The sequence below is a fragment of the Pleurodeles waltl genome, chromosome 4_2, assembly GCF_031143425.1.
Source record: "Pleurodeles waltl isolate 20211129_DDA chromosome 4_2, aPleWal1.hap1.20221129, whole genome shotgun sequence".
In the NCBI taxonomy this organism is placed as follows: domain Eukaryota; kingdom Metazoa; phylum Chordata; class Amphibia; order Caudata; family Salamandridae; genus Pleurodeles; species Pleurodeles waltl.
The window spans coordinates 134412793-134434179 of record NC_090443.1 but is presented as its reverse complement, the minus strand read 5'-3'; the positions used below and the strand labels follow the sequence as shown (position 1 = coordinate 134434179).

The 21387-nt window shown below is 46.1% G+C and overlaps 1 protein-coding gene across 2 annotated transcripts in view; it reads right to left on the bottom strand.

Moving 5' to 3' along the window:
* Positions 1-21387, bottom strand: part of ESPL1 (extra spindle pole bodies like 1, separase) — a 434914-nt gene that overhangs the window by 344449 nt on the left and 69078 nt on the right. For both annotated transcript variants that reach the window (XM_069230952.1, XM_069230951.1), the window contains exon 10: positions 14135-14288. In XM_069230952.1, the coding sequence (XP_069087053.1) occupies positions 14135-14288 (154 nt within the window). The remainder of the gene's footprint in view (positions 1-14134; positions 14289-21387) is intronic.

Here is a 21387-nt window from a genome sequence, read left to right as displayed (position 1 = left end):
ACTAATGAGGGCTCTGTGGACTTCGCCAAGGCTCTGTGGGAGGCAGGTAAGGCATATATGAGGGGTTTGGCACACTGCCGCACACAAGGAGGGCGATCGCACAAAGCACTGTCTCATGGTGGAGCTCGTTGACTGTAGAGACTCCGGGACAATCACAGCACTAGAGACACGTCAAGCTGAACTAGATAGGACCTTGCTACATCAATTACATCTGGACGAAGCCAGCAAGTATTGGATAGCATCCACACATCAGGTCTACAAATGGGGCGATTAGTCAAATAAGCTCTTATATTGGCTAGCCACACAATAGGCTGAGAATAGGGCCATACCCTGTGTGGTGGGGCGCTCCGGGGTGTGGGCAGGGGACTCAAAAGGGATCTCTTCGCCCAATACTAAAAGGAGCTATATGCCCATAAATCACTCTGACGCTGCCATGGCAAACCTCTTTGCTGACGAGCTTCCGTTGCTTCATCTCTCTCAAGACAGAGCAGTCCTAGACCAAGATATCACTATGAACAAAATTGGGATGGCACTAGCAGATCTCAACGTCAGGAAAACCACTGGACCAGTCTGTTTCCCAGTTCAATTTTATTGCAGGCCAAGCTCCAACTTGGACTCACCCATCCATAGGCTATACACCGAGGCAATATCCTATGGCAATTTCTCCCCAGAGATTGCTCAAGCCACAATCGTGGTTCTACCCAAGTCGGGTCGGGCCATGACTATCTGAACCTCTTTCCAGCCAATAATACTAATTAACAGAGAGGTTAAATTGTATGCCAATATCTTGGCTAATTGTCTACTAAAGGTCCTCCACACCCTGGTCCACCTTAACCAATGTGGATTCATTCCCCAGCGTAGTACCAGATACTGAATTCTGGCACGTACACATTACCCCATGTCAGCGTTCTTGGGGACCCTACAGCCTTCCCATTAGATTTATAAAAAGCTTTTGATACAGTAGGTTGGTCATACTGAGACAAGGTGCTGGAGATATGGGCCTCGGTCTTAAGCTCTAGGCATATGTGAGGGTCTTCTATGCAGGCACCCAGGCCCAGGTGTGGGTTAATAGTGTCCTATCAAACCCCTTTCTGGTGCGAAGGGGCATTGAGCAGGGGTGTCAGGTGTCTCTGCTGTTGTTCGCACGCGCCATCGAGGAGTCGGTGATGTGGATTCAGTGTGATCCCCAGGTGTGGGGATTCGACTGGAGGCTGGATATGAAAGACCAAATAGCCCTGCAGGCGGACGATGTCCTCCTGTTTATGTCCAGACCGGCCGAGACGGGGCCCAGAGTGCTCCAGATCCTGGGGGTGTTTGGTGAGGATTCGGGACTTCAGGTCAAATGGGGCAAATCTCTATTAATTCCGAAACAAGGGGACCACCAGGAAAAGGCCTGGCAATTGATAATTCCAGTGCACCGGGTTAGTGTCCCCATATCTGGGGGTGCATGTTTTCTGGGATCCAGACCTGGCATGGAATATAAATATCAACCCCATGATGCGCAGGGTTAGGGAGGATCTTTTTTGCTGGCTACATCTTCCTCTCAACACGGAGTAGGATAGCCTCATAAAAGGAGCTTGCCTACATTTTTATAATCCCTCCAAATTTATCCCTTCAATATTTCCCCAACATGGTTTAACTTGGTGAAGGCCATGGGGCACAACTTTATCTGGACTGGAGGCACCCCTAAGGTAGCTTTTGGGAAATGTAGTGCAGAATTTATGACGGGGGTTTGGCCAAGGCAGGTATACAATTATACAGTTGGGTGGCTTACCTGCCCTCCCCCATTAACTACTGAGTGCCTGGGGGTGGACCGATTCAGCATAAGTGGGTGGGCGACTGGCCCTACCAGGACTTTACATACTTCACATCTTGTATGGCAAACCAGTTCCGTATGGCATTCCTGGTAAAGGTTACCCAGGTGGCCTTTAAGGTATGGAGGGCTGGCTTCCACCAGTTGGGTTGGGACCGCAGACCTACCCTGGAGACCTCACTTTGGGCAGACAGATGGCTGTCCCAGGTGCCCTCCTAGGAGAGTTTTAAAGGGTGAGATGTCACTGGACTATCACGACTTGGGAGATATTTGGGACAGTCAACACATGAGGCCCTTCTAGGAACTCCTAACAAAATTTTATATGCCTTCCTCCCAGTTCTACCATTATTTGCGACTCTGCCACACCCTGCTGTCCCACAGAGATGTGCTCCAAGATCACCCATAATATAGTTTCTCAGAAAATAAGGTCCTCATGGGGCAACTGGGCAAAGGAGGGTTCTCCCAGATCTACAAATCCCTAGTGATACGCTCACCAATTTCAATGCTTCCACTGAAAGAACAGTGAAAGGGGCAGGGTAGGGCCCGTGGAGGCAGCAGACTGGTGCAATGCTTGCATGGCTCATCGTACTTTAGCAATCCCAGCGAGACTCAGGTTCATTCATTTTAAATACTTTCACCAAGCCTACATGTCCCCCCCCCTTACACCTCTGCGCCCCCCCCCCCTCCCACAACTCCCCTCCCTCCTGTGTTTGTGGAGGGCTGGGCTGTCAGACTCCGCCCCCCCCCCCCATGTCAGATGTAAAAACCCTACTAGTGACTTTTCATGTTGTGTCAGTGCTCGTAATATAGAAATTTTGGTCTGCTGTCTTCATGTTCTCTGCAGTGGTGGGTATGCCTACAGATCTTGATCCAAGGATTGCTCTGCTTGGGATTTTGGACAAGCTGGGTGGGCTTTGGGTGATGGAACCCTGGTAGGCCTTATTACGTTGCTTGCCAAAATGCAAAACTGCTCACAACTGGACGTCCCTGATGGCCCCTTCGTTGGAGGTATGGACTAGAGAAATGGACTGGTGTGGCAAACTGAAAGAAACAATCTATGAGGTCCAGAGGTGCCAACGCAAGTATGATAAAGTAGAGAAGAAATAGTTGGACTACCATGGACTGGTGAACTAGCCACCATCCACTGCAACCTCTGTTTGGATGCAATGGTAATATGACAAGGTTTATTTCAGTCTCCTATGATAATGTTGATGTACCTTATAGTGATTTTCACTCTATACACGGTAAACGGTTTGTTAACCTGCAAAATGTCAAAGTGTTTCTATAAAAACAAAACAAAATTAAAGCGGGTGGGGTGTGTTTGGGGGGGAATTCTCATTGGGACACATCGCTCCTATTCCTGGTGAGCGGCTGGAAACCCTGCCATCCCTTCCCATGCCTCTTAAGAGCATGAATACCCACTTCAGATATTTGGGACTGTGGATATATACAGACGAGAAGACAGTATACTTATAACCTAGTGCCCTTTCTTACGAGACTAGAGGTGGACATAAAACATTGGAAAACCCTGCTGTTATTGCTTATGGGACAGTGACACTTTAAAATGATCGCACTACCCAGGTTCACATACATTCTACAAAATAGTCCTTAAATATTAGGACCTAATTTCTTCAAGACATTAAATAGATTTCTGCGATCCCTGTTATGTCAGGGCAGCCAGCCACAAACAGCACTCTAGGCTACAATGCGCAAGTTACAAGGGAGGCATAGTACTGTCCAATGTCCAGAAATACTACAAGCCAGCCCAGTGTAGTGAGCAGACACCCAACTGAACAGCATTTCGACTAGACAAAATGGCACTGGGGTAGCAAGGCTACATCTATGCCCTAAGAGGTTGCAGAGTGGCAGCCAATGCACGCCGGCGACAGTCACGGTCATCTCGATCTGGTGTAAACTACTGAGGGAGATGGGATGGGCTGGGCTAAGACTGATCACCCCCCCACCTCCCGCCTCCTCCACCCCCTTGCTGGGGACAAAACTAGGACGAGTCAACACCATTCCAGGGTTTCAGAAATGTTTACTGCAGCATGTTGAACATGGCAGTTGAACTGCCTGCAGCTGTGGCACATCAGGCCCAGATTACCCAGAAGGAGACTATGGATTAATCCCCCGTGGATAGATGGTTGCTGGACGGATAAAAGACCAAGGCCATCACCCATACATACAGCACACATGAACAACTCACAGGAACCTGAGCAAATTTAGAGCATGATGGCAGACAAATACAGAACCTAGATGATGCCTGGAGGGATGCCTTACAGTTGCCCTGAGAGGTACAGGTTTGTTTCCGCCTAATCTAAACTAAAATAGTACACAAGATACACTATACTAAAACGCTCCTACACAAAATAGTAAAGGCTGCTAACTACAGGTGTTTAAGAGCCTGTTGCCAACAGGGGTCCTTCCTCCATACATTATGGGCTTGCCCGATACTGGAGCTGTTGTGGGTCAGGGTGTTGACTAGACTTGAGACCGCAGTAGACACACCAATAGAGGGACAGGCGATAACTGGGGGGGGGGGGGGTTTGAGGAGAGGAAGACAACAGACCACAGCCATGAGACCTACCCAGAGGATATGCAAAATGACTGCTACCACTCCTGGTCAGAGAGACACTACTGGGGGTTTCACTATGCATGTGTCAGATGGTTAAGGGTTTATTGGGGGAATGGGGTGATCATGTTTAGCCTTGATGGAGTTTTTTTTGTTGTTTAGGTAACACTACTGTCACAGCTGTAAAATTCAAAAAGACATGTTCAGGGAATCATGAGTCTCTTCAGTAAAGGGTGTGACAAGAGAAATCCTGGGTCACCTAGGGCCAGTGTGTATCTTCTTGCTCTGGTCCAATTTACAGCTGTAGTGGACGTGGGTTTCTTCCAGAGTGAAAATGGTTCCGCATAGTATGATGTAGTGAACAGCACCTCTGTCAAGAGGCTGGCCTGGGTTTCGGCAGAGGAAAGCTGGAGATCCAACATCTCTGCCACCTCCTCAAAGACCATATGCTAAGAGGTGACCTCCAAGGGTCTAAGGTAGAGCATAGCTTCCATTGAGGTGAGGTGCCATCAGTGTCTTTAACAGCAGCAAATTCTGCAGCCTGCTGGCATCAATTGAGGAGTAGGTGGAGCCTACTGCGCCATAGGAGATGTCAGTGTGTCCAGTGCTAAGACTGAAGACCCTGACCGGGATAGTAAGAGGCAGAGGAGTCTGGCATGGAGCAGAGCCTGCAGCAGGGATCAGAGAAGCAGTGAGCAAGAGCCAAAGTGTCAAGTACCAATGATAGGGTTAGAGTGAAAGCCATAGAGCAATTATGTTACACTGCTATGGAGTCCATTAGGAGCAAAAAGGGTTCAGACCTAAAACAAGCAAGACACTATGTCTCCCCTTGTTAAATGAAAAAAAAAAAAAAGACTTTTTTTTCACCGAAAAAAACAAAAACAAAAAAAGTTTACAGGGACGTTAGTGTTCAGTTCTGAATTTACTCGCACAAAACCATAGAAATTCAGCAGTTATAGCTATTTCAAGTAACTCATGCCCCCCCGCCATGCACAGTTCTCATCAATAATTTGGCTGTTAATGTTTTGTTGATATTTTTAATCATGTTACACAAGTTGTCATGAGTGCTGTAATATCTGGGGTAATCAGCAGCGCATGGCGGGAGTTATAATTACTTGCAATAACTAACCATAACTGCTGAATTTCAATGATTTTTTTGTTTGTTTTTCTTTTTTAGTTTTTTGGATAGATTTTTATTGGCATTTGCATAACATCAGGAGACAGATAAGTCAGCAGTCAACAAGAAATCAATGTCCGCTCCATCTGCACCTCAAGGAAACAATGCAGTCTCTCCCAGGTGAGAGTCTCCTGCGAAAATGCCACTGACACTGCATAGAGCTGAAAGTAGGAATACATCCGCCTCAATTTTTCACACTGGCCCAATCCCTGTACATTACAGGTCAAAACCTTCCCAGTATAAGCCATAACAGACAGCATAGGTTCCAGTACCACCTTGCAGGATTTGGGGCCATGCAGACTACACCTCCAAATGCTCCTATATGAAAGATCTAATACACATTAGTCACTTAGCCAATACCCATACAGTATTTGAGCAATAATACCCATCAAAAATATGAGAAAGAACCTCCCTACCCAAAGGCAGTGAGGCCAAACAACCTGGGCCCCAAAACATCAGGCCAACATTACAGTCCCACTGCCCCAATCTGCCCCCACCCCAACGCCCCCTCCTAAGGTCAGCACCTCAACTATGTTGCTTGTTGCAGTGAGCATTGCATCTCACTCAGGTGGCAAGGTAGATGGCACTCCCACCACCCAGAACGAGAATGCAACCATCTACACTACCACCAGCAATCAATCAACCAACCCATTCACGGACTACATGCACAAACTTTGAACTGATGCAATCCAGTCACCCACCCCTCCACCAACGTGGACAGTCTCATGCATTTCTTCTATAGCCAGTGTTGCGCCTAAACAAGTATCAAGCAGGCATAGGCGGACTCACGAAGACCCTTCCCCAGACAATGATGAAGGTTGGAGCCCACAGCAGTGGTCCAGGATAACAATATTGCTCGTTATGTGGTCAGTGTCGGTAATCAGTTTGTGCCATCACTGCAATATTCAGCAGCTTCCCTGTGGCTCTGGAAGGAGTCTCCAGTGTGTGGCGCAAAATCAGACATCTTCAGTGTTCCGTCAGGGCACACCAGTATCTTTCCTTTCCGTTGGCAGCCTGAGCAGCGACCAGAGTGTGCAGAGGGCCTCCGAGACCTTGCGTTCCTTCGGGGGTTCCGGTACCACCAGCCTGCTAGGTAGGTCGTAGCCCGGAAGGTGCATGGCCCAGGGAGTCTAACCAGTTGTTAGCTTTCTCAGGGGTAACAAAAAGTAACGCTCAATCCTCATTGAATTCTCAGCTTTGCTGGGAACAGGGGACTAACGGATGATATGGTCACGTAGGCGCTTTTTAGTAGCCATGTAGTCTCTGCAGAGTACCTGAACTTTTCAGGTATCACGGAAATCAATTAGGCGAGCAATAACTGTACGGGGCAAGTCGGAGAGTAAGTGCCTGATGCTCCAAGACGGTTTTCTTGAGGAAGCACACGTCTAGTTGCAATTCTGCATTCTGGCTCTCAGACTATGTGACTTATTTTCCTGAAATGTGCTTGTAGAAGGCCCACTGATTGCCACTGTGTTGATCTTTGTCAATGTAATCTCTCAGGACCACTTGATTTCCGCCATCAGATTAGCCATAGCTGGAGGTGAGGCCTCCCCAAGCAGTGGCTGTATGGGTGGCTTCCCCCCTACTTCGGCCTGTGGCTTTGGGTAAGCATACTTGACTATTTTGTTGGTCTGCACAGTCTTGGTGCGTTCATCTTTCTCCATATTAACCAGTCAGTATATAAAGGCAAGAAGCTGCACCTAGCAGTCACTGTGCGGCTGATCCAAGGACCAGGACCTAAGTGACCAACACCTCTCACCCTCAAGTATATCAATTGTTCAGGCAGAGTAAAGATTTGGGGATGCGTTTACTCTGTATTCAAATGCACCAAAGCAAGTAAGGGCCTAAAATATGATATATGGGGGCCCAATCCAAAGTCCATGGTCTGTCCTGCCTCACTCCCTAATATACCAATAGTCTAGGCCAGCAGCAAGTGTCCAACAGGGTAATACATTAATTCTGTTGACCAAATTGTTCTAGTGTTAGGGCCCAAAAGAACTCTTATAGGTACTCATTACTCACCATGCCGGACCACCTGTGGATCCCAGGTTACGGAGGGAGGGGAGGCACCACCACATGTGGGAACCAACTGCACGCTGACCACCACAAACGAATGTGCGCACAGCACTGGGCCGGTCCCCACTGCTATCTCCAGGCGGATCACCAGAGAAGGTACTGGGGGGTCCCAACACCCGCAGTCAGTCCTCAAGCCGACTGGGCCCGTTGTCGTCACGGAGCAGCTCAGCCATGTAGAAAGACTGGCAGCCACAGCCTCCACAAGCCAGCATTGCCCCCTCAGCCAGAATCTCACTGCAGTGCCCCACAGCTCACCTCACTCCACGGAGGCAGCTATCCATGGCTCCGAACTCTATCTAGGCGATTACCCCTAGATGCTCATTCGTAGGGGAGCCATTTTGAGGATAAATGAAGGATTTTACAGGGGCTGATGGGGAGCTCTGCGGAAATGCTATCGGACGGCCATTTTGCCAGGCATCAAATTTCTATGGTTTGGGGCGAATTAATTCAAAACCCAACTAGAACGTCCTTGTAGCCTTTGTTTTTTTTTTCCAGTGAATTTCTATTTTGTTTTTTAAACAAAATTATTTTAATTACTATACATTAACACAACAACCTCCGTGCATGGCCCTACAGCCAACCCCCTATAAACACCCAACCCATTTAAAGCAGAGAAATGACAACTGACACGCCTAGACTGGAACTCTCAACCTTGTGTGTGAGGGGCTGGTACCGTAACCACTACACCGCAGTTGACTCCTTACTGGGCATTGTCCAGACGTATCTGACATTTAAACCCAAAGATTTTGATGGCAAAAAAAAGATGTAAATATTCCATCAATAGCAATGTTTAACATTAAAAGCACAAGTAAATAAACAGACACACTGTGATGAGATACCAGGATTTGGACCTTCAACATAATAAGTGACAGTCTAAGAGCTTTATCAGTAGGCCAGATGGGACTCTGTTCTGCTGTGCATCACAATGTAACTATGACATCCCAACCAAACATCTTGCTTGTGTACAGATCTGAAGTCACTCTATGGGGAGATTATTGCAATAACAATCTCTTCCATTCCATTATTGGATGGAAAAGAGGGAGGGGGGGGGGGAAGGAGAGGAGAGAGAACAAAGAGAAGAGGAGAAAAATAAAGAACAAATGAACCTCTTGGGGAGTATCAAGGCCCCTGTAGTCCTAGCTGAATGCCCCCCCTCCCCACTCCAGGTTTTAAAATTTTGCCCTGGAGAGGTGGTGGTCCCCAGGGCAGGGGGTCTGCGTGGGCCCCCCTCGTTATTACATATTGCAGCTCCGGGAAGGTGTCTGTCTCCAGTGGGCTCCGCAGCCGCCGCCGCCGCCGCCCCCCCCCCCCCTATTATCTTTATATAAATTTTCACAGGGACTAGTAGAAAGGCAGTTCATATATGACAGGCCTTGAGTTACTTTTCAATACTTACATCCAAGTATAGAAACCAAACTCTGTCTCAGAGAGCTCTTTTTGTGGCAACAGCACCATTTTCATATCATTAACTCTCGTAATGGAGCAATTACAGGGGCAGTCGTGTATGTTATTTTAAACAGTAACTGACCATGGCAATAAAGAAACGTACCATTGAAACATCTTGTAGAGGATCAGCATTTGACAGCACTTGTACTTTTGCAGGAGCTTTAGATATTTGTCCAATGGTGAGACAAGTTCCTTCATGTGGAAACAAATCCACAGCTAAAACAACTTTATGGGAGTAGATCACTGTGTCTTTCAGTCTTTTGCTTCGGCTTAGTGATTCACCCTGGGCACCTCCGGTCGCCAATGCCAATAGCTTGTCTTTCAGCTCACTTCTCAGCTTTGGCAGCTATCAACACTTGCTCCAGACTAAGTTTCTCTCAGCATTCGTCATCTCAATGAATAGGACAAGCATCCATCAATAACCGGAAATGCATAGCTTCTTCTGCATTAAATTAGTTGAACTTAGTGTATGATGGTGCATCGTGTCTTTCCACAAACTCATCGATAATTTCACTAACTCGGACATTCTTCCTGAAAACGTATCACTCATAATCAACATTTGGTAGTGGACTGAACTTGAGATTCGACGCATTTGTAATCTGACGGTATGTGACTTTTGTCAGTTCTCAGTATTTTCTTTTTTAACTTCTTTCACACCATCAACAAGATTGAGATACTTAATAATCTTTCTGTTATCAGCCGCTTCAGGTGAGTCAATGAAATCCTTATCAAATGTCTCTAGTCCAGCAGCCCATCAACCGCCAATATTTTGCTTTTTGGCGGTTTCAAAAGGTGGAAGTGGTTTCACTAAGGCGGCAGAATTGTAACTGTTCATGGGAGTGGCTGGCACAGAGGGTGGAGCTCTTTTAGATTCTGTCAACTGTTCAGAAGAATCTGCATCATCACCAAGTCCTGCAATGGATCGGCCTCCGGGTCATTCAGGACAGTCTTTTGGGTTTTGATCTTCATGGTCTACATCGAAGCCCCGTCACTTACGGAAACCTCTGGAGTTCTGACCTGCCACATAGCATCTCTAGTGGTGTGCCTCTTCAGGAACTGGACAGTTCAGAATAAGCACAACCTCAATGCTGCTCCATGCGGCTCCCTGCCAAGTGCTGAGGTCATAACGCGCCACTTAACACTCTGGTAAGCGTAACAGCAATATGCTTCCTTTTTACTTGTTCTGGCAGCCAGCGCTTCCATTCATAACTGGTTTTTTTGTACAATACATTGATCTTTGATTGTACTTTGTAAACCTCGTATCTGCCTTTAGTGCCAACGCTCTGAACGATGTATAACTATTTTGTATGGCAGCGCAGTACCTTTTTGTATGGCCTTTGTCATAGTTTGGCCAACAAAGCATTAACTTCTCAGTGAAACTTTCTTTCTCTTCAAACTGTTTCACACTGGCTGGAGCTGTGTTTGGTATCTGCTTCACTGAGGAGTAGCCTCTTTGAAGCCAGGCCATCTGCAGCCACAGTCCAGTATTCATCTGACTGGAGGAGGTCACACCACCTCCCACAAACTGCTCTTTGCTCCCTGTTCATGGGAGTACTTCATACTTTCTAGCAGCAGGGCAGCCTGATGTCTTGGGGACAACAGTTGTGGATATTCAGAAAGGGCTACAAGAAATCGGGGTAACAAACTGGTGACATTCTAGAGTTACCTTGTTTTAAACATTACCTTAAATCCAACTTCAACAATAAGTTTGGTTCAATGAAACAAGATATTTGATAGCTTGATTTACCATATTCGGTGGTCCCATAAGGAAGTTAGCCAAGTCACACAAGATGTAAATTTGATTTGTCCCTCTTTTTAATATCAGCACCTTATGGATTCAAACTCATTCCTTAGCGGTGACTTATGGATGCTAAATGGAAGATTTGAACCTGATAAAAGGGTTATTTCACCATGTCGAGTTGGCAGCTTAGAAACGGCCCGACTAGGCTGCAATGGCAGACCTAGAGCCACCTTTTCACTGTGTCATAACAGTGGTGGTACAACATGTGCTGGAGTTCACTAGTGATGCTTACCTTACTAACCCTGGGAACCCAGAGTACCATATGCTACGGTCTTATAAGTAAGCAATAATTATAATTAAGTTAACTACACCCATCAGAGATTAGTCAATTCCACAAAGGGGCCATAGCACATGCACTGGGGCTGGATTGCAGTGCAGAGCTAAAAAACCAGCAGCACCAGTTAAAAAAAAAAAAACACTTGGGTGGTGATCATGCATAAGGCCACATTCCTATAACTACATAAATCAAGAACCCTATTCTGACGAATGCCACCGACCACACCGAGCCACAGAGCAGAAAGATGTCAATCAGAACGCATCAGCCACTTTATTTTAACAGTCTCCTCTGTATTCTGTAAATGAAGGCCTACTTGAGACACCTTGTAGATTTTAATTTTAATTCCTGGATCGTCTTTCTTCCACCAGCCTCCCACAAATGGCTTTCTACCATTTAGGAAGTCCATTCTTCCTTAAAATAATCTGACAAATGAGGCCAAAGGATGCAGCATGACACCTAGGTAGTTGTGTGAGGGCCTTCCTAACAACAGATTTGAACCTTCTAGTGCACCACCAAATTGGAAATTATCCCTGGTACACTATAAACTCTTACATCAGGGTCACTTTTTGACTCGAGTTCACTTAACTCTGAGGGTCCACCAAGGGTTCAAGCCTTTGTGGACCATTCCCTCTCACTCAATCCCCTCCGCAATGGAGGGGTTTTGCTTTATATGAAGCCGGGGATATATATAAAAAAAAAAAAAAGGTAGAATTCACAGGTAGGATTATCTAGCATAAGATAAACACAATGAACTGAAAAATCGATTGTGTTACCATTTGCTAATGCTTTTGTTTACCTAATTTTAAAAAAGTAATATTTTTGCTATCTTTAATTCTGTTTAATTTGAGTTTCATCCCTCAGAATACATACCATTAGGCAGCCATCCACCTCGGGACTTATGAAAGCTTGGTAGGACTTTCACCCTCCTAGGATTCAAACTAGTGCTCAAACACTCAGCATTAGCTTAACTTCTCTGAGGGACACTTCCCCAAGTCCTGCTTACCCAGGTAACCTGTAGCTTCCACAAGGAGTTGTGTCAAGCACTAGCAGACTTCATCCAACACTTAGAGCTCCACGGTGGATACTTACTCATCAGTTATGTGCACAAGAAAATTATAGTCTCTTCAGATTCCCTTGCACTGAGTCCTCAAGGGAAACTGCAATAGGGTTAACAGTAAGATAGTAAGGAGGACATAGTCCACCAGCAGTGAAGGAAATTTAGCAAGGCTCCAGTATAAATAATCTGGGCCTAAAAAGATCTACCTCTAAGCACACAATACTTGAGGAAAATAGTGCCACAGGGAACAATGTGAAATCAGCCATGACATTTCAGTACTGAGATATAGGTCCATTTGAATCTACTTTAGAACCAAATCATAACAGTAAACTTCACAAGGTCCAGAATTCCAGGCAGTCAAAGAGATAGATGGCATACTGAAATTCCAAAAGCAAACAGCAGAAACTGGTGTTGAACTTCTCTTGAAAGGGGTCACTTCCTCAAGGAGGGATGGGTACAGGCAACCGGTCCAAGGGCTTAACTATCCTGGATGCTTGTGTCTAAGGCACTTGCTCCATCTCAATGCCACTCAATATGCTCTACATACATGTTTTAGTACCTGTGATGCCTGGTATGCACTGGCCCGTTCTATCTCAGAAGAAGCTCCGCAGGATCAGCACAGAAGATTACAAAATAAGCGGCCTAAAGCTTCGGAGCAGTTATGGGTAGAGGATTTAAAAGGTACCCTTGCTCTGCTATTCCAATATTTTATATAGGTTCTAACTAATATATTTGACTGGACATTGATGCAGGTGTGAGGAGTTTTAATTGTGATCTGGAAGAAACCCTGCTTACTAACAGTCTTGGGCTAAAGTTAGATTCTGGGTGACGTTACCCTGGAGAGTCAGGAGGGTCAGGAGCCTAAACTCCTCATCTCAGAGTACCTGTCAGTTGATTAAGTACACACCATGTGTAGTATTGCCTTCGCCAATGAATGGTTGAAACTACAAACCTATTATCCAGGAAAGGCCAGAAGCAATCTTTACAGCATGCCAAATTGCAACATATCAATGTTGGCAGTAAGCGTACATAACATTGCGCTACTGTGCCCTTCTTTCCAAATGAACTCATATTTTCAACATGCTACTCTAACTGTTGTATTCCTTTATCCATTAAACTGAATGAAATTGACCCACTGAAAAATGTGGTTTCTTATATTAAATCCACAGTCAATTAATCCAGTTGATCAATGTCACGTGGGGGTGAGCATAAAAATAGAGAAAATACATCATGCTAAGAAACACTCCAAATACTTGCTATTGTGTCTAAAACACTAAAACAGCAGGTCAAAACCAGAAAGCCAATCCAGGAGGTAAAACAGGTGATTTAGTCATGACCCAAGTTCCTAGAACCAGGGGGGCATTTTAAAGTCTCTCGTAAGACAAACAAATTACTTCTGATAACAATGTTCCCAAACAGTAAGGTAAAAGGTAAATGGTCTCTGGATCAGAGCACTTGTCTTTTGTACAGGATATTAACCTAATGTGTGCAGATTTTCTAGTAAGGAGGATGGTGCTACTGGTGCTGTATCACAGCACACATTCAAATGGGTTCTTTGGCAGTCTATGATCGTCAAACTTGAACATGCAGTCACCAAGCGTTAATTTGGGAAATTATATTCTTTACTAAAAAGGAGAAGGCAGGGTGAGTAGATGCTGTGTTTGCTGGATTTCAGTTATGACAGGATACACTTCAGACCTGGCAATTTAAGCAGACTGAGGATAAGTACTTCTAGGTGCAGTAGTGATGATCTAAATTTGCTATTGCTAACTGGGACTATTCTTCCCACATATTCTCATTAGAAACAGGAACTTACAGATAGAAGCTCTCACCCGTCAGAATATCACATTTCAATAGCAGGTAAACAATCACTACTTTTGTCAACTAAATAAATACATTAAAAGAAAACCCCTACCAGAATCTGCCACAAGGTTGAAGTTGATTCCATCATATGCAAACTTCTCCTCCTGGAGCCTGTCCTCATAGTTGAGGTCATTGGGTTCAAACTTCTGTAGGTTTCTTTGGATCTGTGCATTGGTGCTTCCTACACGTCGTTCTATATCCATGCTCTGTTGGGTTAAACAAAACAATTGTGACTTGAGCAAAAGGTCAGACTCCCACCAGGAGCAGATTTAAAAAAACAAAACGAAAAAAAAAAAAAAAACATTTCACTGTGTTGACTAGAAACTTGCAGGGATGTAATGTAATGATCTTTGCATGAGGAACATATAGCAGTAAAGACTAAGTTCCAAAACTTGCACTCTGCACAGCAAAATTATTCACAGCCTGTTTCAAAGCAAAAAAGGCTAAATTGTTTTCAAGAGTGGCCAGAGCAAGTTTGGGCGAAATGAAAAGATGTTGAAAAAGGAAATAATAAATGGACAGTTGAACCCCCTTGTTTTACTGTGGTTAGTTTCAAAATATAAAATCGCCTGATATACCAATAATCGTTGCTGTGGCACTAGTGAAAAAAATATAAAAAATACAGCATAGCCTGGGGGACTAAAGCAAGAGATGAGCATTGAAGGACTCCATGTACAAATGCACTATGTGTTTATTATTGTGCTACACATAAGCAGCTAGCTGCTTCAGAAACCTTGCTGGTATGTAAGGTGGGCAGGCAGGTGGGGGTATGCTGAATTGCCAAACAACAACTCTTGGTGGCATGCACTGCCACTCTGTGTATTTTCAATCAATCAATCAATCAGGCGTTATTTGTATAGTGCGGCTTGTCACCCGAGTGGGTATCCAGGCGCTTGCTGCAGGTGTTCATTCGAAAAGCTAGGTTTTCAGACCCTTTCTGAAGTGGGTCAGCGAGGGTGAGGTGATGGAGGGGGAGGGTGTTCCTGGCTTTGGTGGCGAGGTGGGAGGAGCAGCATCCTTAGGCGTGGCAGCAGCATATGGACTATATCTTTCCAAGGGCGAATTGTGCCGAGCGGAGATTCTTGGTCTGTTGGAGGAGGTGAAGCCAGTGCTTCAGGTAGGAGGGTCCTTGGTTATGGAGGGCTTTGTAGGGATGGGTCAGGAGCTTGACGTGGCATCTTTTCTGGATCAGCAGTCAATGGAATTCCTTCAGGTGCCTGGTGATGTTGGTTCTCTTGGGCAGGATGAGGATCAGTCTGGCAGCTGCGTTCTAGATCGCCTGATGTCTCTGCATGGCTTCGGTGGTGGTGCCTGTGCACAGCGCATTGCCATCGCCCAGGCATCTGGTGATGAGGGCCTGCATCACTATCTTCCTCGTGCTGACGGGGAGCCACTTAAAGATCTCTCAGAGCATGTAGCAGCAGGCTGAGGAAACCACACTGACCTGGAGTTTCATGGAGTTTGTTGTTGAGAATGATGTAGAGTTTGCAGGTGTGAACTTTCGGTGCAGGGGTGGGTCTGAGCTCTGCTGGCCACCAGGAGTCGTTCCATAGGGTTTAGTGTCTGCCGAAGATCAGAAACTCCATTTTGTCTGTGTTGAGCTTCAGGCAGTTGTCCTTCATCCAGGCAGAAACGTTCTTCATACAGTTGTGGAAGTTGGTCTTCGTCTTGGTGGAGTCGAGAGGACGAGCAGCATATCATCAGCGTAGAAGATGTTGATGTCATGCAATCTCAATGTCTGCGAATGGTGTCATCTTGGCAAGACAAGAAGAGTGTTGGGCTTATGGAGGAGCCTTGGCGGACGCCACAGATGGTGGGCTGGACCTGTGAGGTGAAGAGGGACGCGGTCTGTGTGCGGCCCGTGAGGAAGGATGATATCCATCTGAGCACATCGTCCGATCCCATTCTGGCATAGTTGGTTGATCAGTGTGTGCTGGGAGATGGTGTTGAAGGCTGCGGAGAGGTCAAGCAGGATCAGGGCATCTGCTTCTCCTCTGTCAAGCAGGGCGCGGATGTCGTCTGTTGCGGCGATCAGAGCTGTCTCAGTGCTGTGATTAGCTCTGAAGCCTGATTGGGAGGTGTGTGTGGGGGGGCGGGCGGTTTGTGGGGAATCTAGTAGGTGGTTTCTCTCCAGGTGTTCGGTGCAATGGAGGATAATGGCCTTCTCTAGGACTTCGGCAGGGAACAGGAGCAGAAATCGGGCAGTAATTCTGGAGCTCTATGAGGTCTGCAAAGGGCTACTCTAGGAGGGGTCTGATCACTGTGGGTCCAGAATTCTGGAAAAGTGACTGTGGTTAACAAGGCGTTCAGGATGGTGATGAGCTGGCAGCTGATCTAATTTCTTCCGAGGTTGAAGATCATGTGGAGGAGGGGTTGGTGGGAGCTCCCGAGTGGATGGAGCTCATGAGTTCTTGTATTCGGTCTGCTCAGTTGTTCCCATGCAGTGAGCTTTTGGTCAGCGGTGGAGGTTGATGGGATACTGGGGAGGTCAGGGGATTGGAGTACAAAGTTACTGTAGATGGTTTCTATCTTGTTGTGGAAGTGGTTTGCAAGGGCATCGCAGAGTTCTTGTGGGGGGAGTAAAAGCGGGCATGGAGCTTTCAAAGGCTGATGGGCAGGCAAACTGACGATGGTGAAGAGATCCTTGGTTTGGTTGGTGGTGTTCTCAATCAGAAATGTAAGGTTCTCTTTCTGCAGCTTTGATCTGGCGAAGGTAGCTGTTGAAGGCAGTTTTGAAGGTGGCTTGGTCAGCGTGGTTCTTGCTGGTAGGCCATTTTCTTTCCTGTTTGCACTCTCATTTTGATTTGCTGAGTACCGGGGTGTACCAGCTGGCTTTTTTGATGGTTGTGTGCGTCTTGGCTGGTTTAGTTGAGGCAACCAGGTTGGCGTTGCTGATGATGCAGTCATTAAAGTTCTGTACTGCCAGTTCCAAGTTGGTGGTGATGTTGGGCTGTGAGGTGATGAGGGCTTTGGTCCATTGCTGCTAAGTGACCTTGGTCCAGCAGTGGAAGGGTTCAGTGTGGGGGATGGGATAGGTGCTGAGGGATCTGGAAAGGGTGAAGTGTATGGTGTAGTGGTCCAATCAGGTGAGTTTAGCAGTGTGGCTGTAGCGGATTCTGTTGCTGTACGTTAAGATGGGATCCAGCGTGTGTCCTTCTTTGTGCGTGTGGCCCAAGACCAGCTGCTTAAGGCCGATGTTGTCCAGTCTTTCCAGTAGATCGATAGAGTTGGTGTTGGTAGGGTAGTTCAGGTGGTCGTTGGTCTCCCAGGAAGACGTAGTGTTTGAATTAATCACCCCGTTCTCCATTGAATCCAGTGATTGCATCGCTGAGGCCAGTTCTTAGTCTTGGTGGTCTGTATGCAAGGGTGCCTTTGATGGTGATGCTGTGGACATGGAGCTGGAAGTTCATGTGTTCCATGATGGGTGTGGTTTGGTCATTGGGGACGATGCAGGTGAATGATTCCTTGTGTATGATGGAGATGCCACCTCTGTGCCTGTTGGTGCAGTGTTTCATTTTGTAGCCTGGGTATGTTGCCATGGTGATGTCCAGGGCCGAGACGGGGGAGACCCAGGTCTCGATAATGAAGGTTATGCCAGTGGCAAGGGTAGAGATGGTATGCCACACTTCTGTTGCATGTTTTCAGAGCGATCTGGTGTTGAACAGGATGCACTTGAGTTGTTCCGAGGCAGTCTTGGTCAGCAAGGAGCTGGTGGCAGTGATGGCAGTCAGTCCTGGGGTGGAGGAGTATCGGCAGTGGGTGCAGGTGAAGGGTCCCACTGTGTGGCGGAGTGATGCGAGGTAGCAGTTGTTGCGTCCGGGGTCAAGAGCACTGAGATCCGTGAAGTACTATCTGTGGTGGTGAATAGGGCCAGGGTTTCTGGTGTTGGCCTGGTCCAGGTGCAGACGAGCTTGCCTTTGGCACACCAACTGCACGTCGCCGCAGCGGACATGCTTTTGAGAGAAAACATTTCATGGACTTCTTTAATCTCTTTACTCTTTCAAGGTCTCCCAGTGCACAGCACACCCAAGGCACTGAGGAGAACTGGCTGATGCTGAGAGCTGTGCAGGCAGAAGCCTTGATGCTGGACTAGAATACCATAGCACAGCGCCTACCAGGGACTGGCAGTCTTTGGCAAGTAAAATATAGAGATCGAGACCCTCCCATGCTCCAGAAGTTAAAGGTAAAGGTCTAATGCATGAAAACACAAAAGCCTCTATTCATGGACTCTACTCCAGCTGTAAGGCTATGCCAGAGCTTTAAGTTTAGAAAAAAACAAAAAACACGATGGAACTGAATATTAAACACGTGATGCCATTTCAGCTGTGCTGATTTCTTTCTGCAACCATACCAGGGACTACAGCCCCCAGCTGCCTTGAAGCCCAAGAGTAGGGCTCAAACATCCGGTAAGAGCATTTCCGAGTGCTGGGCTCCCATTGGCACGGGAGACCGTATCAACTGTGCAGACTTCTTTCTGGGGTCATATCATAGACTACAGCTCCCAGCTGCCTCTGAGCCCAGGAGGAGGCCTCCAACATGTGGAGCGCATTTCAGTGCACAGGGCTGGAGTGGGATGCACCCAGGGCAGTTCGCACCAGTCTGCGGCCAACCAAGGCTAGGCTGGGCCATCTCTCTTGGCCCCTTTACACCACTGATCACCTTCAACATTAATTCTGTACTGAAAGTAGGGTCAGATGGGGAAAAGAAAATCTGCAATGGTGACCTCCAAGGAGAGCCAATTAACTGCTAACATCACGACTTTTCTAACGAATACCATTGGAGCAATTAATAGTGAACGTCATTGTTTTGAGGAGAGGCTGGGGGCCACAAAAAAATAAAAATAAATAACACAACAGCTCTTTAAACAACTGCAGCTTTGAGTACTTCAGTGGGCTCTCGCATATCTTGCCTCAACACGAGTAATGGAATTTCTCCTGAAGCCTCCACCCCATGTGTATTTAATGGCGACCTTGCGATTGACGACAGCACTGAGAATGATCAAAATACTACCACGCCCCTCAAAGCTAGAAATAATGCCAGACAAACAGTCACATGCACCACAAAGCCTGCTAGCTCCGGTAAAGTTGTAACTGCTACAGTCTCTCTGGTCAACTATGAATTATGAAAAGGGCTCCCATGTAGAGGACTCAACAAGTGCTTTATTCATCAATGCCCTTCAGGTAGCCTTGACCAAAATCTTTGAGTCAATGCTGGCTGTTCTTAAAACATATATTCCTAACTGAAAATCTTAGTTGATCAGGGTAATATTAAGCTGACCAACAAGGGTGCACGCTCTATTGATGTCTTATAAGTGCCAAAAAAAAAAAAACACATGGTGTAACATCCAGTGCAGGGACAAACGCCGCATCACAGAGTGGATGCCAAGTAAACAAAGCCCACTCAGGGTCCATCAATTCTTTATCAATGCGCAATGAGCCTCCAAAAGCAAGCGCTACGTTGGCTGTGGACCATCCGAGAAATGCTCACACAGCAGACATAAGCCAATGCAGGACAGATAGAGTTGGTCAGCATAAGCAGGGCTTGGACTTGAGTAATTAATAGGGTCCTTCAGCTACCACCCTAAGCAACACCGTTTTGAAAAATGCTCTGCCTTCAACCCTTACAGGGCGAGGATGACTATCTGATAAAAGACAAGATAATCCATTAGAAACACACAGTTGTGAAATTCTATTCAGCAATTTAATCAATGTGCAACGGGTCCATTGGGTAGGACCTAGTCCAAAAGATGAGCGGACAACTGAATAGGTATCAATTTTAGGAACAAACATGTTGAGACTCTGCTGGAAAGGTTGACCTTGCTCACTCCCTTATAGATGCACCATGGTGGCACCATTGGGCTACTCTTACAAACCTACTGAAATAAGTGCACTACAATTTTCTACTCGTGTAGCACCTGCTCACAGCCCTTTTACAATTGCAATATATAAAGGGTTCACGCCCCTTGAACAAGTGACTGACAAACAAATGCCCAGGGATGTGGAATTCCTATTGCCCGAGACATATTGTTTGAGGTCAAGGGCAACAAGTTTTCATGTTTATTTTGTCCTTGGGACAAGTAGGCCTAACCCCCTGCAGCACAAACCCTTTGGCTGCCAGTTTACAGAGAAGGGAATTGTCTGCAGTTGAGGTAATATGTCTCCAAAAGTGAATGCTGTTTGAACTTGTATTTATGGTTCATTAATTAAAAGCCTTCATTATTAGGGTGAGCGCTGAAAATAAACGTTTTAAAGGTCACACTGCACTACTGGCAGTGGCTACAGTGGGAAAAAAAAAGCGTACACACTTGTTTGAAAAGTTTAACAGTATAAGACTAAGTCTAATACTACCAGAATGCTCTGATTAGATGCAAATGTTTGCAGCAGCTTGTAAGCAAGAGTGATTTTTTGCTTTCAAAATTCAATGTTCTGAAAAAAATGGAAGTAGGAAAAAAAGTTTTGCTTCTTTGAAAGATGCTATTTCTTTAAAGCATGCTAGTATTTCCAAAAAATATTCCTAATGGAAATTCAGTGTAACCATTTTCAACAAGATTATAGGAAGCATAAAAATAAACCAGCACTGGCAAAGCCAACCAATCTGACATTTGTGAGAGTCTTTTGGTTTTGTCAATGCGTGCCTTTTTTTGACATGGTTTTTGTAACACTATTGTTGTGGGAGCTGCCAGGCCCATACAATTGTAACAAACACTGGCAAAAAGAAAAAAAAAAAAAAAAAAACGTTTTTGGTCTCAAAAAGCACACATTGCCACTAGTGGCATAACAAAGCCCCCGCAGCCCCCTTCCAGGGGGCCCACTCAGCACAGCACCTGCCCTGAATTAGTCTGGAGGGTGGGGCCCTCCATATTCTTTGTAGGGGGGGCCACCTCCAGTTTCATTACGACACTGATTACTGCAGTGGTTCCTGGCACTGCACATAACTATGTGTGCCAATATACTCCTTGTAGAAGAGCAGAATGCAAATCACTCACAGTAAAGCCAGCCAAAAGATAGAGAAATAGATGTTTATTAAAAAACAAAGGCCCAAATTTAAGGATGGCCTTGCGCCATGTAATGCCACATTAGCGTAATTTTTCTGATGTTAATGTGGCATTAGTTTGCCAAAAACACTGCACCTTATCACTGCACTGCGCCACTTTGTGACCATTTGTGCAACAATATGCATGCGCCGTGCATAATGTATGCAAAGGGGTGTTCTGGCACAATGAGGCCCACAAAAATGGCACAATGAAGTCTACAAGATTTCATTGTGCCGTTTTTTGTGTCATTTTTAACACCTGCTTAAAGCAGA